The sequence below is a fragment of the Pelobates fuscus genome, chromosome 7 (assembly GCF_036172605.1).
Source record: "Pelobates fuscus isolate aPelFus1 chromosome 7, aPelFus1.pri, whole genome shotgun sequence".
NCBI lineage: Eukaryota > Metazoa > Chordata > Amphibia > Anura > Pelobatidae > Pelobates > Pelobates fuscus.
In genome coordinates, this window is record NC_086323.1 from 182,953,130 (window position 1) to 182,971,015 (window position 17,886).

The 17,886-nt window shown below is 39.9% G+C and overlaps 1 protein-coding gene across 1 annotated transcript in view; it reads left to right on the forward strand.

Moving 5' to 3' along the window:
- The window catches only part of RO60 (Ro60, Y RNA binding protein), a 64,089-nt gene that overhangs the window by 34,049 nt on the left and 12,154 nt on the right, over positions 1-17,886 (forward strand). Inside the window, exon 7 of the mRNA XM_063426949.1 lies at positions 3,906-4,019. Within this exon, the coding sequence (XP_063283019.1) occupies positions 3,906-4,019 (114 nt within the window). The remainder of the gene's footprint in view (positions 1-3,905; positions 4,020-17,886) is intronic.

Here is a 17,886-nt window from a genome sequence, read left to right on the forward strand (position 1 = left end):
AGGAATTTCAACTGTCAAAAGTAAAGACAAATAAGTCAATGGGACCTGATGGAATACACCCAAAGCTATTAAAAGAGCTCAGTGGTGTACTAGCAAAACCATTAACAGATTTATTTAACCAATCATTGTTAACAGGAGTAGTCCCAGAAGATTGGAAGTTAGCGAATGTTGTGCCCATTCACAAGAAAGGTAATAGGGAGGAGTCGGGCAACTATAGGCCAGTAAGCCTTACTTCAGTAGTGGGGAAAGTGATGGAAACCATGTTAAAGGATAGGATTGTTGAACATCTAAAAACACATGGATTTCAAGATCAGAGACAACATGGGTTTACTTCAGGGAGATCATGCCAAACTAATCTTATAGATTTTTTTGATTGGGTAACTAAAATTATAGATCAGGGTGGTGCAGTAGACATTGCTTACCTAGATTTCAGTAAGGCTTTTGACACTGTTGCACATAGAAGGCTTATCAACAAACTACAATCTTTGAGTTTGGATTCCAATATTGTTGAATGGGTAAGGCAGTGGCTGAGTGACAGGCAACAGAGGGTTGTAGTCAATGGAGTATATTCGAAGCTTGGGCTTGTCACCAGTGGGGTACCTCAGGGATCTGTACTTGGACCCATTCTCTTTAATATTTTTATTAGTGATATTGCAGAGGGTCTTGATGGTAAGGTGTGTCTTTTTGCGGATGATACTAAGATATGTAACAGGGTTGATGTTCCAGGAGGGATAAGCCAAATGGAAAATGATTTAGGTAAACTAGAAAAATGGTCAGAGTTGTGGCAACTGACATTTAATGTGGATAAGTGCAAGATCTTGGACGTAAAAACCCAAGGGCAGAGTACAGAATATTTGATTGAGTCCTAACCTCAACATCTGAGGAAAGGGATTTAGGGGTGATTATTTCTGATGACTTAAAGGTAGGCAGACAATGTAATAGAGCAGCAGGAAATGCTAGCAGAATGCTTGGTTGTATAGGGAGAGGTATTAGCAGTAGAAAGAGGGAAGTGCTCATGCCATTGTACAGAACACTGGTGAGACCTCACTTGGAGTACTGTACACCGTACTGGAGACCCTATCTTCAGAAGGATATTGATACCTTAGAGAGAGTTCAAAGAAGGGCAACTAAACTGGTTAATGGATTGCAGGATAAAACTTACGAGGAAAGGTTAAAGGATCTTAACATGTATAGCTTGGAGGAAAGACGAGACAGGGGGGATATGATAGAAACATTTAAATACATAAAGGGAATCAACACAGTAAAGGAGGAGACTATATTTAAAAGAAGAAAAACTACCACAACAAGAGGACAGTCTTAAATTAGAGGGGCAAAGGTTTAAAAATAATACCAGGAAGTATCACTTTACTGAGAGGGTAGTGGATGCATGGAATAGCCTTCCATCTGAAGTGGTAGAGGTTAACACAGTAAAGGAGTTTAAGCATGCGTGGGATAGGCATAAGGCTATCCTAACTATAAGATAAGGCCAGGGACTAATGAAAGTATTTAGAAAACTGGGCAGACTAGATGGGCCGAATGGTTCTTATCTGCCGTCACATTCTATGTTTCTATAATTTTTTTTATTTTTATATAAATTAGTCACCACTAAGTGAGTGACTGTAATTGGAGTAACCTGCATGCTTTACTTGGAGCATGTAACACACTGCGCATGAGAAATGTGCTTGTATATCACTCTAGGTCCAAATAAAATATTTGTGGTTTGTTTCTTGTAAAATATTTGAACTTTGCCATTCTGCCGTATCACGAGCAGAGACAAATAAGCCCAGCTTTCTTTCCGTCCTGGTGCTCCCATTGATTTTCTTCTGTATTTTTTCTGTTCTCACAAATAATAAGCCGTGAGTGTGTTTTGAGAATTTTTGTACAGGTGTGTATCTCTGTACAGCAAACTAAAATAAAGAGAAAAAAAAAATGTTAACCCCTTAAGGACGGAGCTTCACCTCTTTCATATGAAGTGCACCCACACTTATTATATATCATTTTGTTCAGGAGAAACATTTTATATCAAATATCTATATATGAAACATAATTGAATGTGAATAAAATCTAAAGTATGAGAAATTAAGAAAAATAAATGATTTTTCAAGTTCTACGTGATATTTTAACTGTGTCATAATACTGTTAGATTTTACTGCAATAAAATACACATTTGTATTCAGCAATGTCTCACAAATACCACAGTACCATCCATGTACAAGTTTTATGAAGTTTTTGGAAACTTGCAGGGGTCAAATATAGGGCTTTTCTATTGAAATTTGCCAGATTGGTTTGCTGGGCCTATGTTGCCTTTGAGATCGTATGGTAGTCCAGGAATGAAAATGAACTCCATTTTGGCATACCATTTGTAAAAGTAGACCACTCAGGTTATTTAAAATGATGGGGTATGTCCAGAAGCCACTTATAGTCTCAAACCTTGGCCAAAGTTAGCGTTATTTTTATTTTTTTTTGCATTTTTCACACTGCCCTTTCACAGATATCATCAGTATTATACATTTTACTGCTCTAAAACACTTATATTTGTGTAGAGTAATGTCTCACGAGTACCTCATGTGCAGGTTTTATAATGTTTTGGAAAGTTACAGGGTCAAATATAAGATTTGCATATTTCTGTTTTTGCTAATTAAAATTAAAATGTTGCCTTTGAGACGGTATGGCAGCCAAGAAATAAAAATTATCCCGACTATTGCAAACCATTTGAAAAAGTACATAACCCAGGGTATTCAAAATGGGGTATGTTCAGTGTTTTTTAGTAGCCACTTGGTCACAAACGCTAGCCAAAGTTTGTGTGTTAAAATATATAAATATATATATATATATATATATATAATTTTATATTTCATTCTAAGTGTATTTTGATAACCGTATATATTAATATCAAAATAGTTTTAGAGTGAAACTGCCTATTTTTTAATTGATGTGGTTATAGGGTCAGGAACACAAACATGTATTCCTTACCCTAAAACCACTATGTATGGCCCCTCATGCCTCCATAAATATAGTAAAAAATCTTACTATATACAAGCCTGAAGCTGTAACTCTGCATGCTGTTAGACTCAGAAAAACAAGCCGTCTGCTGACTTCATCAGAAGTGGTAGCCTGATCCAATCACAATGCTTCCAAATAGGATTGGCTGACAAGGAGGCAGAGCCAGCATGATTCAAACACAGCCATGGGCAATCAGCATCTCCTCGTAGAGATGCATTGAATCAGCGAATCTCTATGAGTAAAGTTCAGTGTCTGAATGCAGAGGAAGGAGACACTGAATGTTTGGGTGCATTTTAGGCAGACATGACCCAGGAAGGATCTCTAACTGCTATCTGAGGAGTGGCCAGTGAAGTTATCACTAGGCTGAAAAGACCGTGCTTACAGCAAAAACAGTAGTTGTTCTGGTGACTATAGTGTCCCTTTAATGTATTTGAATTTTTTAAATATATAATACAATTACTGTATATGTAACTCCATAATAAGTGTATATTGATATGTATAGAACTATAAATATAAAAAAGTGTGTGTATCCTGATTGCTTTATGAACTTTTTTTGGTATTTATTTTTAAATTTTTCCACCAGCAGGGGGACTGTCAGTTTAGGCAGTCCCCTTGCAGGCAGCTGCATAGGCAGCTATGCCTGCCATGTGATTGATCTTTAAGAGCGATCACATGGCACCTGGGGGCCTAAATTGCGGAGGGAGGACTACCTGGGCTGTGAGACCGTCCCCCAGAAAAGGTTCGCGTCGGAGGTGAGTGCACCCTGGGCGCTGGGGCTTTCTATGCCGCTGTAATGGCTTTAAAGCCCATTATAATGGGGGCGGCATAGAACACCCCAACGGTTTTAACGGGTTAAATGTTTGTAGACACAAAGAATCTGAAGTCTAGTTTCTATTTTACAGCTTGTTGCACGTACTGAGAAGAGATCGCATATGATTGCTTTTTCTGATGATATCATTGCTTGTCCAGTGACTGCTGACATGAGCTTAGCAGAAGTATTAGAAAAGATGGCAGATGTAAGTAATTATGCTATGCATTCTTGATTGTGTTTTCTGAAACTATAATGCCATGATATATTTTTGTCTTATTTTATTTATTATTTTCCTCTGAACTCTTTATTTAAGTGTGTACAAAATATAACCAAAACACAAAAATAAATTGAGGGACACCACTCAGGGCATGTAGAAAAGTCACTTCTTATAACATATCATTCTTTTTTTCTCTTTTTGTTTTGATGGTTTTGTTAATATACACTATGTATTTTGTTAACATACACACTATGGACAAAAGCATAGGGAAACCTGCCTATTACATTTTAAAAGGGACTCTTAGCCCCTTAAGGGCAAAGCTTCAAGAAGCTTGTCTTATGCTTAAGGACACAAGCCATTTTTTGCATTATTTTGCTGTGTTCAAACGCAATTTGCATCTCTGTCATTTATTGCACCTACACATGTTATATATCGTTTTTTTGTTTTTTTAAGTGTGCAAACCGGGCTTTAATTTGATGTCACATATAGATAGATACATTCTCATTAATTATAAAAAAAAAAGCCAAAAAATTTAAAAAAAAAATAAATAAAAAAATTCAGTTTTGGCAATAATAGCGTGTGCATAATGTCCAGCAAAGAAAAAGTAACTCAAAATAAATTCATTTATGTGTCTTGAATTATAGAGTACATCATATGTATAGTATTTCAGCTTATTTTGAAAGTTACATGTCACAAAATACAAGGACTTAAATAGAATTTCAATTTGCAACAATTTTAGAAGTTGGTATGTTTGTCTTGTAGGTTTAGTAGCCATCACAGAAAGAAGAAAAAAATGCCACACAAAATTATATATTTATATAAAGTAGACATCACAGGCTATTTACTTAGTTTGACACTTTTTACGTAGCCATTTCATCGCCAATCTCTGCTAAATATTAGAGTAAAACTGTTTTGTTTTGTTTTTTTTGTTCTCTATTTTGCCATTTACACATATAACAAGGTTTTTGTAATGTGTATTTCGTAAAGCTGGTTTGTGCTATTCCTGCACAGAACCCCATATTGTGTTCAGCTACATCTGCTGAATATAACAATACCACCATTGTATGCCTTTGGCACTTTTCTGTAAAGCCACAATGCCATATAAGAGACAAGGCTATTTCAGTTTCTATAGTTAGAATTTAGATGGATTTGATGGGCCTATGTCTCATTTTAGGGTATTATAGCAGTGTGACTGTTCAAATAACCCCACAAAGGTCTTTCATTTGATAAAGCAGACACCCCATGTTATTTTACATGGTGTATATTGTGCCTTAACTGGTCACCATTTTTTTTTCACCAATTTATGTCATGTTTGTGGTGGGGGGGATATGGCATTTTTGCAAAGTATTTCTTACACTTGATATGTACCACGGTCATAAAATTCCCCAAATTATGCTCAGTTACATCTTCTGAGTAAAACAATATGCCCAATGAATGACCTTGATACTATTTTGTGAAGTTACAGTGCTGTAAAAGACATGACGACAAGTTCAGGTTTTTAAGTGTGAATTTTCATAGAGGGTTTTGCGTCAGTGTCCCACTTTGGAGCACTTGAGCAGGCTATATAATCCAAATACCCCATAAAGCCATAGTGGTAATGAGCATTTTTTTAATTTTATTTTTATCTGCCGTTTTGACACACAAAGTGAGTTTGCGCAGTATATTTTGCAAACCTTATGTGTGCTACAACTGTATAATACTACATATGTTGCTCAGCTATGTCGTCTGAGTACAACAATACCCCCGTATGTAACTTTGTGGGTAAGTTTGAATAACCAACCAGCTAAACTACTCCAACATGGAACATGGACACAGTGTAAAACTTCAAAGTTAGAAACAAAACTGAATGGCTGCGTCTCAAATGTGCCCCTTCAACATCCACATATACCTGGCAAACACTATTTTTATTAAAGAAAATATCCTGGGGTAATTCAAAAGGCATATTTTGAACCTTGGCGTGGGATCATTTTTTTTTCTCTAGTTTGTTCCAGGAGTATTGGTAATGAGCATTTTTTAATTTTTTTTTTTTTTTTCTTTTTACAGATGTAAAAATTTTCTAAACTAATTTTACAGTTAACCCCTAACTAGCAGCAAGCCGCACTAACCGTAAATTCCCCAATTTCCGGTTAGTCCAACACACCCCAGCTAGCAAAATATATCATTTTAAAATATTTAAATTAATTAAATTGAACCCGTGGGGGTTAAAAATAAAAGTTAACCCTAAGGGGTAAAAAAAATTGGATAGTTTGATCACTGTAAGTAGTGATCAACTGGCAGGGAATGGGTTCATTTTCATTAGGACTGGGCAAAGGGGGTGGATTTTTTTAAATGTTAAAACATTTTTCATTTTTTTTTTACATTAACCCCTAGCTAGCCTAACACCAAATTCCCCACTAACTTCCACCCACCCCAGTTAGCTAAATAACTGCAATTTTACTTACCGTAAATAACTTTTTCCTTCATATGGTGGCAGTACAATTGGGATGTTCTCTTCCCTTAGGCCAAGCATCTGAAAGAAATAATTAACATAAAAAAGGTCCCTCCCCTTACCAGGTATAAGAGGCCCAACCAGCCTAGAGACCTCAGTACGTACCGAGAACACTTTATAAAACACCCAAACTCTATATACATATATAAAGGGGGGGGGAATGCTGTACTGCCACCATATTAAGGAAAAGGGAATTTACGGTAAGTAAAATTGCAGTTTTTCCTGGCATATGGTGGCAGTACAATTGGGATATATCGAGATCCACACTAAGGGCGGGAAATTAGGCAACAAAATGCAACACCTAGTGCCCAAAAAACTGCGTCAGAGGCAGAGAACACGTCTAGGTTGCAACGCTCGGCAAAAAATGTTGAAAGAAGACCAGGTAGCAGCCTTGCATATAACTTCCGGTGCAGCACATGTCTTTATTGTGCCAAGAGGCAGTATTAACACTAGCAGAATGAGCTATCAAGGAGGCAGGTAAAGGTAGATTTGAGGAAGAATAAACCAAATAAATACTATCCACCAGCCATCTAGCTAAAGAGGCCCTGGAGGAAACTGCCCCATAAAAACACCAAAGGAATTCACAAATAGATGATCAGTATGCCACATGAAGATGATTGGTCCAAATGTATTTGTCTAGACCAATCCACATTCAGTTGGCTCCAAACAAATTCCAATCTTGACTAAGAGCGGAAACATGGACTTTAAGGGTAGACAGACTAAAACCATGAGAAAAACCACCCCGTAAGAATGCTGGATAGTAACAATAGGAGAAGTACGTCCAAATTCTTTAGTAGACAGAAGAGGCAGAGTACCTGGTAGAATCTAACAGAAACCGAAACCTCACTACTTTAATGCCCCTACCATGTAGAATAAGTTTAGCCGTAGCCAAGCCGTCAACCTGAACATGTTAAATAAAAAACGAGAACCAGCTGTGGTCTAGTCAGTACGGCACTATGGCCAGCATCCAAGCTCAATCTGATGCCCCCTTTTGCAGACCCTTGGGACAAGGTTCACCAGGGGAAGAAGAAAAAAAAAACCTGAAAGCAAGGTGAAATACCCCCCGGATCAAAAGACCGTCCATTACCATAGGCTCGTCTACCTTGAAGAGGGAGGCAAACGACCCAACCTTTGCATCTGATCAACTTGCCATAAGGTTTAAGACTGGCAGATTGAATACATCACCGCCAAGCGAAAAAATTACTAGTTCGAGGGACCACTTGTTCTGGGACCATTCTGAACTGCTGACATTGTCCGCTACTACGTCGACTATACCTCTAAAGGGAATGGCGGCAATGAAGTCCCTATGACTTCGAGCCCAGGACATAAACCTTGAGCCAAGGAAATAAAATATAACAACCTCTGTACTGCCTTGTACGTTTTAGGTAGGAGACCATAGTCTGAGAAAAACTTTGAACTACTGCAAAGCATAGAGAACCGACAACAATCTTGGAATAATGAAGATTATTCTGTATCATTTATGACCCAACACCCTGTCATAAGCGATACAGGCAACCTGCATTTGAAGAGATTGTAGAAATCACAATTCAAGATTCGTGACAAAAAAGCCGTATAAAGAAATCTTATTCAGCCAACAAGAGAACTTTTCTATTGCATGAGCTTATATATTCATTAAAAGAATAGAAGTCTTCTAACTTCTTAGACTATGGGACAACATTTTTCACTGTAAGAGCCTCGAATTTGCTCAGGCCCAACCAACCGCTGGGATTGTAGAGGTCAGATGACCTAAAACCTGCAAGGCTTTCTCACCGAACCTACAGACAGCCGAAGAGGTGCATCATCAAACCTCCTCTTCATACACTTTCTCATGTGAGGTGAACCTACCGAGTCCCTGACTCGATCAAAACCCAAGAAACAGGACAGACCTCGCAGGGGCAAGGTGAGATTTTACTAGGTGATAAACCAAACATAATCTTCCAGGATTTCTAGCGCATCTATACTGTGATTCCCAGTAACTTAAAAACAAATTGTGAGGTTGGGTTAGATTTATCAATCACAACATAAACCCCCCACCCCCCCCCCACAGAGATAGTTATCCGTAGATGAGAGAATGGGTAGCAGGTATGGTTAAGGTTAAGGCGATATGTATGACATGTATGTCTGTATGAATGCAAGGATGTAAGAAGTAAGATACAGCAGAATACTGTCTAATGAAGATGCTTACTAATGCACGGCTTGACAGGCACTTAGAATTATTATTTATTGAATTGTTACTGGAAAATAATTGCTAGAACCGTGTTTAAAAACTATACAGTTGCAAGCTGTGTCTTTACTTGAATTGAACTTGTTTTATAAAAAAAAAAAATGAAAATAAAGATTTATATATATATAAAAAAAAAAAAAAAAAACAAATTGTGAGGACCCCCCAAAAAAAACCTGGGTGCTGAAGCTAGCCCGAATAAAAAGGTCTCTGAATTGTAATAAAAATGAACCCTTTTCACCTTCCTCATAGCAAGCCTCAGGAAAATAGTGACTTCACATAGGAAAAGGCAGGTAGGCATCTTTATATCTAAAGTTGCCATGAAGTGTCTCTTTTTTAAGGAAATAAACGACAGACGCCATATTCTCCATTTCAACATGTTGGTAAAAAAACGAGTTTGTTCAGGACTTTTAGATCCAAGATAGTTTGAAAAAACACATCCGAGTTGGGACTAGGAACAACCGGGAGAAACCCTTTATTATACTCTGGAAGATGGAATCCTTCCTACCACACCTTCCTCAATAGGGAGACCCAGCAGAAACAAAGGTGTGGTTTTATAACCTTTCAACCTTACGCCCCCTCTGGCGTCATCTTTGAACTGGAAATTCCTATACCTGCGATTCCAGGCATAGATTATCGCCATGCATCTTTACTTTTGATGCAGTGTCTGCTGTCCAAGTTTCAAACTATAGTGCCCCTATGGGCAACAGAAGTACCAACCATGCAATGAGCCGAAAGCAAAATCACCACCGTGAGGAAAAAACATAAGAACTCTATAGACCATCTGAATTCCAGAAGGGAAAGTACTTTACTTTACAAAAAAGGCCTTACTCAGGGTTTTTCCAATTTCTGAATATAACAACCCGCAATACTTGTTGGACTGGAAGTGCTTTACCCCTGGTATAACAACCGTTATAAAAGAGAGGATAACATAAACCTCTTTATTTTTCAATAAACTTTCTTAGCTTATTTAAAACAAGAGTCAACTCAATGCACCCTCTTGTTGAGCTAGGAAGGGACCACTTTCCAATTCTACAAGTCACATTTAAGAATTTAACCCGGAAAGGTACATTCAGATTACTCTGGTTTCCAAGTCAACCTGGGGATGTTACCTTAGCCCAACATCCAGGGGTTGTTAATATCACACATTTTAATGGTACTCATTTTATCTACCTCAGAAGGATGAAGGGCTGAGTCAACCCTGCCGGGATCTGAACCTGCGACCCATGGGTTAGAACAGATTCTGCTGATGCATTGGCCCACTGAGCAATTTCACCGGCCTTAATCTGATGGGATTGAATTCGTGTCAGCATAGACTGATCTCCCATACCAGTGTAAGCCATAGCCAGGTCTGCTAGCTTAGTATATTTGTCATGGACAGTGAATATCATGCTAGAGTAGTCTCAGCTTACCTTAGCCCAACATTCAACCTTGTAATAGAAACTACGATAGAGGATTCTGAACAAGGAACAAAACAGTGTTAACTAGACTGAGTTCATTTCCATTTAAACTTCTGTTTAGTAGCATATACCGGAGAAGAAAGAGCAGGCTATTAAAAGACTCAAACGTCTGTCAAATATCCTGAAACAAAGGCAAAAGCGATTACATTTCATGTAGCCAGGATTTTGCTAGCATCAAGGTAGGAGCAATTCGACTCATATTTAAACCGTGAATTTACACCTTCCACATAAGGGTTATGCACCTGAGCCTGCAGCCCTGTCTAAGAATTCCACGTCATTAACACTAATCATCAGCATATGATCTGAATTGAATAGGTGTCCCACACCAGGCTAAGACAGATTCAGATCTAATTACACTAATCATCAGTACATGATCTGAATTGAATAGGTGTCCCACACCAGACTAAGACAGTCAGATCTGATTACACTAATCATCAGTACATGATCTGAATTGAATAGGTGTCCCACACCAGGCTAAGACAGATTCAGATCTAATTACACTAATCATCAGCACATGATCTGAATTGAATAGGTGTCCCACACCAGACTAAGACAGAGTCAGATCTGATTACACTAATCATCAGCACATGATCTGAATTGAATAGGTGTCCCACACCAGACTAAGACAGAGTCAGATCTGATTACACTAATCATCCGTACATGATCTGAATTGAATAGGTGTCCCACACCAGGCTAAGACAGAGTCAGATCTAATTACACTAATCATCAGCACATGATCTGAATTGAATAGGTGTCCCACACCAGACTAAGACAGAGTCAGATCTGATTACACTAATCATCAGCACATGATCTGAATTGAATAGGTGTCCCACACCAGACTAAGACAGTCAGATCTGATTACACTAATCACCAGTACATGATCTGAATTGAATAGGTGTCCCACACCAGGCTAAGACAGAGTCAGATCTGATTACACTAATCACCAGTACATGATCTGAATTGAATAGGTGTCCCACACCAGGCTAAGACAGAGTCAGATCTGATTACACTAATCATCAGTACATGATCTGAATTGAATAGGTGTCCCACACCAGGCTAAGACAGAGTCAGATCTGATTACACTAATCACCAGTACATGATCTGAATTGAATAGGTGTCCCACACCAGGCTAAGACAGAGTCAGATCTGATTACACTAATCATCAGTACATGAACTGAATTAAATAGGTGTCCCACACCAGTCTAAGAGTCAGATCTGATTTGTATATTTGCCATGCACAGAAAGTATTTTACTAAAGGAGCCTTGGCATTACAGACTTTACTATGAAAACCAACTGAGAAGTTTAATTTGGGAACCGGCTTAGACAGGACTAAACATGTAATTGCAGAGGAAAAAAAAAAAAAAAAAAGATTTTCTAGAGAGCTTTAACCCCTTAAGGACCAAACTTCTGGAATAAAAGGGAATCATGACATGTCAGACATGTCATGTGTCCTTAAGGGGTTAAAGATAAGACTTTAAAAAAAAAAAAAAGTCATACCTTCAAAACCTCTGACCCGTGTGGGGGGGCTGGCGACACGGGAGATCTTCACTGCCGAGCATCCATGCTGACAAGAAGATCTGCACAGCATAACCAGGCAGATCCTTCACATTTGGCGCCATTTTCGGGGAGTTCAGACCGCGCATGCGCGATAGCGCGTTCGGAACTCCGGTGGAACGCAAAACCACCAGGGCGAGCGTTCCACCGCTGTGCGCATGCGTCTCCACCGGACAGTGATTAGCTGCCACTAGAGACCGCCTCCCTGCTTTGCCGGTGCTGCACGCGGCCTAAAAGCAGGCTTACATACCTGCTCTGTAAGCCAGCAGGATGTCTTCTGGCCATTCAGCTCTCCACCCGGGAGGCTATCAGACCGGATCCCCCAGGCAGCAACCCATGTGCCTCACCATTCCTCCTCCACATTCCAGATGCCTGACCGTTCCTGTTGGAGCAAGAAAGAGAACTGAGGTCTCTAGGCTGGTTGGGCCTCTTATACCTGGTAAGGGGAGGGACCTTTTTTTATGTTAATTATTTCTTTCAGATGCTTGGCCTAAGGGAAAAGAACATCCCAATTGTACTGCCACCATATGCCAGGAAAATATAATTTTAATATATTTTAATTAAAGGAACACTAGTCACCTAAACAACTTTAGTTTAATGAAGCAGTTTTAGTGTGTAGATCATGGCTCTCAGGTTCTGCACTGCCATCTAGAAGTTAAATCACTTTGTTTCTGTTTATACAGCTATTGCCAGACCTCCCCTGACTCTGACACCACATGCATGTAATTTACCATAAACAATTTTATCTCCTGCTCTGTAAATTGAACTTTAATAGAAACATAGAAACATAGAATGTGACGGCAGATAAGAACCATTCGGCCCATCTAGTCTGCCCAGTTTTCTAAATACTTTCATTAGTCCCTGGCCTTATCTTATAGTTAGGATAGCCTTATGCCTATCCCACGCATGCTTAAACTCCTTTACTGTGTTAACCTCTACCACTTCAGATGGAAGGCTATTCCATGCATCCACTACCCTCTCAGTAAAGTGATACTTCCTGGTATTATTTTTAAACCTTTGCCCCTCTAATTTAAGACTGTCCTCTTGTTGTGGTAGTTTTTCTTCTTTTAAATATAGTCTCCTCCTTTACTGTGTTGATTCCCTTTATGTATTTAAATGTTTCTATCATATCCCCCCTGTCTCGTCTTTCCTCCAAGCTATACATGTTAAGATCCTTTAACCTTTCCTGGTAAGTTTTATCCTGTAATCCATGAACCAGTTTAGTAGCCCTTCTTTGAACTCTCTAAGGTATCAATATCCTTCTGAAGATATGGTCTCCAGTGCTGTGTACAGTACTCCAAGTGAGGTCTCACCAGTGTTATGTACAATGGCATGAGCACTTCCCTCTTTCTACTGCTAATACCTCTCCCTATACAACCAAGCATTCTGCTAGCATTTCCTGCTGCTCTATTACATTGTATGCCTACCTTTAAGTCATCAGAAATAATCACCCCTAAATCCCTTTCTTCAGATGTTGAGGTTAGGACTCAATCAAATATTCTGTACTCTGCCCTTGGGTTTTTACGTCCAAGATGCATTATCTTGCACTTATCCACATTAAATGTCAGTTGCCACAACTCTGACCATTTTTCTAGTTTACCTAAATCATTTGCCATTTGGCTTATCCCTCCTGGAACATCAACCCTGTTACATATCTTGGTATCATCCGCAAAAAGACACACCTTACCATCAAGACCTTCTGCAATATCACTAATAAAAATATTAAAGAGAATGGGTCCAAGTACAGATCCCTGAGGTACCCCACTGGTGACAAGCCCAAGCTTCGAATATACTCCATTGACTACAACCCTCTGTTGCCTGTCACTCAGCCACTGCCTTACCCATTCAACTATATTGGAATCCAAACTCAAAGATTGTAGTTTATTGATAAGCCTTCTATGTGCAACAGTGTCAAAAGCCTTACTGAAATCTAGGTAAGCAATGTCTACTGCACCACCCTGATCTATAATTTTAGTTACCCAATCAAAAAAATCTATAAGATTAGTTTGGCATGATCTCCCTGAAGTAAACCCATGTTGTCTCTGATCTTGAAATCCATGTGTTTTTAGATGTTCAACAATCCTATCCTTTAACATGGTTTCCATCACTTTCCCCACTACTGAAGTAAGGCTTGCTGGCCTATAGTTGCCCGACTCCTCCCTATTACCTTTCTTGTGAATGGGCACAACATTCGCTAACTTCCAATCTTCTGGGACTACTCCTGTTAACAATGATTGGTTAAATAAATCTGTTAATGGTTTTGCTAGTACACCACTGAGCTCTTTTAATAGCTTTGGGTGTATTCCATCAGGTCCCATTGACTTATTTGTCTTTACTTTTGACAGTTGAAATAGAACCTCTTCCTCTGTAAATTCACGTGTAATAAATGACTCATTTATCCTTTTTCTTAACTGAGGTCCCTTTCCTTCATTTTCATCTGTAAATACCGAACAAAAATATTCATTGGGGCAGTCAGCTAGACCTTTATCCTCATCTACATACCTTCCTTCTTTTGTTTTTAATCTAACTAATCCTTGTTTTACTTTTCTTTTCTCATTTATGTATCTAAAAAAAATTCTGTCCCCCTTTTTTACTGACTGTGCTATTTTCTCTTCTGTGTGTGATTTGGAAGCTCTTATAACTTGCTTAGCCTTTTTCTGCCTAATTTTATAGGTCATTCTGTCTTCCTCACTCTGGTGTTTTTTTTTTTTTCATAATTACTAAATGCTAGCTTTTTGTTTTTTACTATTTTGGCCACATCTGCGGAGTACCACAGTGGTTTCTTGAATTTTTTGCTTTTACTGACAAGCCTAATGCAATTTTCTGTTGCCTTCAGTAGTGCAACTTTTAAATAATCCCATTTCTTTTGGACTCCATTTAAATTGCTCCAGTCTGATAATGACTCCTTTACACATATTCTAATTTTAGAAAAGTCTGTTTTTCTAAAGTCTAAAACTTTTGTTTTTGTGTGGTGTGACTCAGTCACTGTTCTTATATCACTGGATCCTAAACTTTCACCTACAGTAATATCTGATACCAAATCTCCATTTGTTAACACTAAATCTAGTATGGCCTCTTTACGAGTTGGCTCCTCAACGACTTGTTTTAGAGACAATCCCAGTAGGGAGTTTAGAATATGTGTGCTCCTGGCACAAGTAGCTATCTTTGTTTTCCAATTCACATCAGGAAGATTAAAGTCACCCATGATGATAACTTCCCCCTTCATTGTCATTTTAGCCATTTCCTCAACTAGTAGATGATCTAACTCTATTTGTCCTGGGGGCCTATAAATCACACCTACACGAGTTACTGTGTGATTACCAAATTCTAACGAAACCCAAACGGACTCTGTTAGCCTCACTAACCTTTATTAGGCTAGATTTCATGCTATCCTTCACATACAGGGCCACCCCTCCCCCTTTCTTGCCTTCCCTGTCTTTTCTATATAAAGAGTACCCTGGTATTGTTATGTCCCAGTCATTTTTCTCATTATACCATGTCTCAGTAACAGCGACTAAATCTACACTATCAGTTGCCATTATTGCCACATGGATCTTATTCCCTAAACTGCGAGCATTTGTAGACATGACTCTCAGCTTATCATTTTTTCACACACTTGCTACAGGCACCTTCTGTCCTTGTTTTGGGGGACAATTGGATTGATGTTCTATCACCCTTTTGCTCCCCCCCTCCTAGTTTAAATACATCCTAGCAAAATCTCTGAACTGCTGACTGAGAACATTTGTTCCCTTTTGAGAAAGATGCAAACCATCTTTTTTGTACAGTTTATTTCCATTCCAAACAGAGCTACCATGAGCAATAAAGCCAAATCCTTGCTCCCGACACCATTCACCAAGCCACAAGTTAAAGTCCCTAATACGCATCAGCCTGTCATTCTGAGTGTTATGCACAGGCAGAACTTCAGAGAATGACAGTGTGGAAGCAACCTGCCGTATATCATTGGCAAAAACACTAAAAACTTCCTTAACCTCTGAAACCTTGTTGCAAGCCAAGTCATTTGTCCCTAAATGGAAAAGTACATCCAATTCCCCTTCCTGCTTTGCTTGCTTAACAATATTACATATACGTCTCCTGTCTCTGTGAGCAGTAGCTCCAGGAAGACACCTCACAAGACCACCATTGTCCATCTCCACACCTCTTATGATGGAATCCCCCAACAACAACTGCTTTCTATTAGGCCTCACCATAGTCTTCAAGCCTCTCTCCACAACACCACTAGCCTCAGTGCCTCTCTCCACAACACCACTAGCCTCAGTGCCTCTCTCCATGACACCACTAGCCTCAGTGCCTCTCTCCACGACACCACTAGCCTCAGTGCCTCTCTCCACGACACCACTAGCCTCAGTGCCTCTCTCCACGACACCACTAGCCTCAGTGCCTCTCTCCACGACACCACTAGCCTCAGTGCCTCTCTCCACGACACCACTAGCCTCAGTGCCTCTCTCCACGACACCACTAGCCTCAGTGCCTCTCTCCACGACACCACTAGCCTCAGTGCCTCTCTCCACGACACCACTAGCCTCAGTGCCTCTCTCCACGACACCACTAGCCTCAGTGCCTCTCTCCACGACACCACTAGCCTCAGTGCCTCTCTCCACGACACCACTAGCCTCAGTGCCTCTCTCCACGACACCACTAGCCTCAGTGCCTCTCTCCACGACACCACTAGCCTCAGTGCCTCTCTCCACGACACCACTAGCCTCAGTGCCTCACTCCACGACACCACTAGCCTCAGTGCCTCTCTCCACGACACCACTAGCCTCAGTGCCTCTCTCCACGACACCACTAGCCTCAGTGCCTCTCTCCACGACACCACTAGCCTCAGTGCCTCTCTGCACGACACCACTAGCCTCAGTGCCTCTCTGCACGACACCACTAGCCTCAGTGCCTCTCTGCACGACACCACTAGCCTCAGTGCCTCTCTGCACGACACCACTAGCCTCAGTGCCTCTCTGCACGACACCACTAGCCTCAGTGCCTCTCTGCACGACACCACTAGCCTCAGTGCCTCTCTGCACGACACCACTAGCCTCAGTGCCTCTCTGCACGACACCACTAGCCTCAGTGCCTCTCTGCACGACACCACTAGCCTCAGTGCCTCTCTGCACGACACCACTAGCCTCAGTGCCTCTCTGCACGACACCACTAGCCTCAGTGCCTCTCTGCACGACACCACTAGCCTCAGTGCCTCTCTGCACGACACCATTACACTCTGAAAGTGCATAAAATGAATTATGTAGAGCAACAGACTGTGCAATATGCCTTTTATCCACAACTCTAAGTCTACCAGTTACTACAGTAATCCATCTGCCATTCCTAGTATGTCTCTGCGGCAGTGGCTTTGCAGCAGTTCCAGCCTGAGTTTGTTTACCAGATAATTTACAAATCTCAGACTTCAAAAATACAATCTCCTGCTGCAAGATAGAAAATTGTCTACAGATTAGACAACAACCAAACCTCCAAAAAGTGGAACGCGAAACAAATGCATAGCAACTATTACATTGAACTAAGTCTGCCATTCCAATGAGGTAAATAATTTAAATGAAAGGAATTTTAATTTTATTTATCCTCCTGAATACCTCAGATTACCTCCAGTTTATCTCCAGAATATCTCCAACCACACACACTTAGAAGCAACACTCTCCAGAATATCTCCAACCACACACACTCTTAGAAGCAACACTCTCCAGAATATCTCCAACCACACACACACTTAGAAGCAACACTCTCCAGAATATCTCCAACCACACACACACTTAGAAGCAACACTTAGATGAAGCAACCAAGCTATATTAGTCAAGCTAATGACAATAACCCTTATATACTCCTAAAATCACCTCCCACTAGGAATGTTTAACACCTGTGTAGGCCTCTGCTTATTTGCAAACAATAGCTCATTTAAACAGCAATCAATAGCAAGTAGCTACCTAATCAAATCAAATGCCTTATAATTACCAACAGCAAATCACACCTTGTGCAATCAGTAACCTTTTCCTACAGATGAATCTTACCTGTAACAGTAAAAAAGAAAACTCTTAGCACAACTCTTAGACAGTTGAAGCTTCTGTAAAACTCTCCAGAATATCTCCAACCACACACACTTAGAAGCA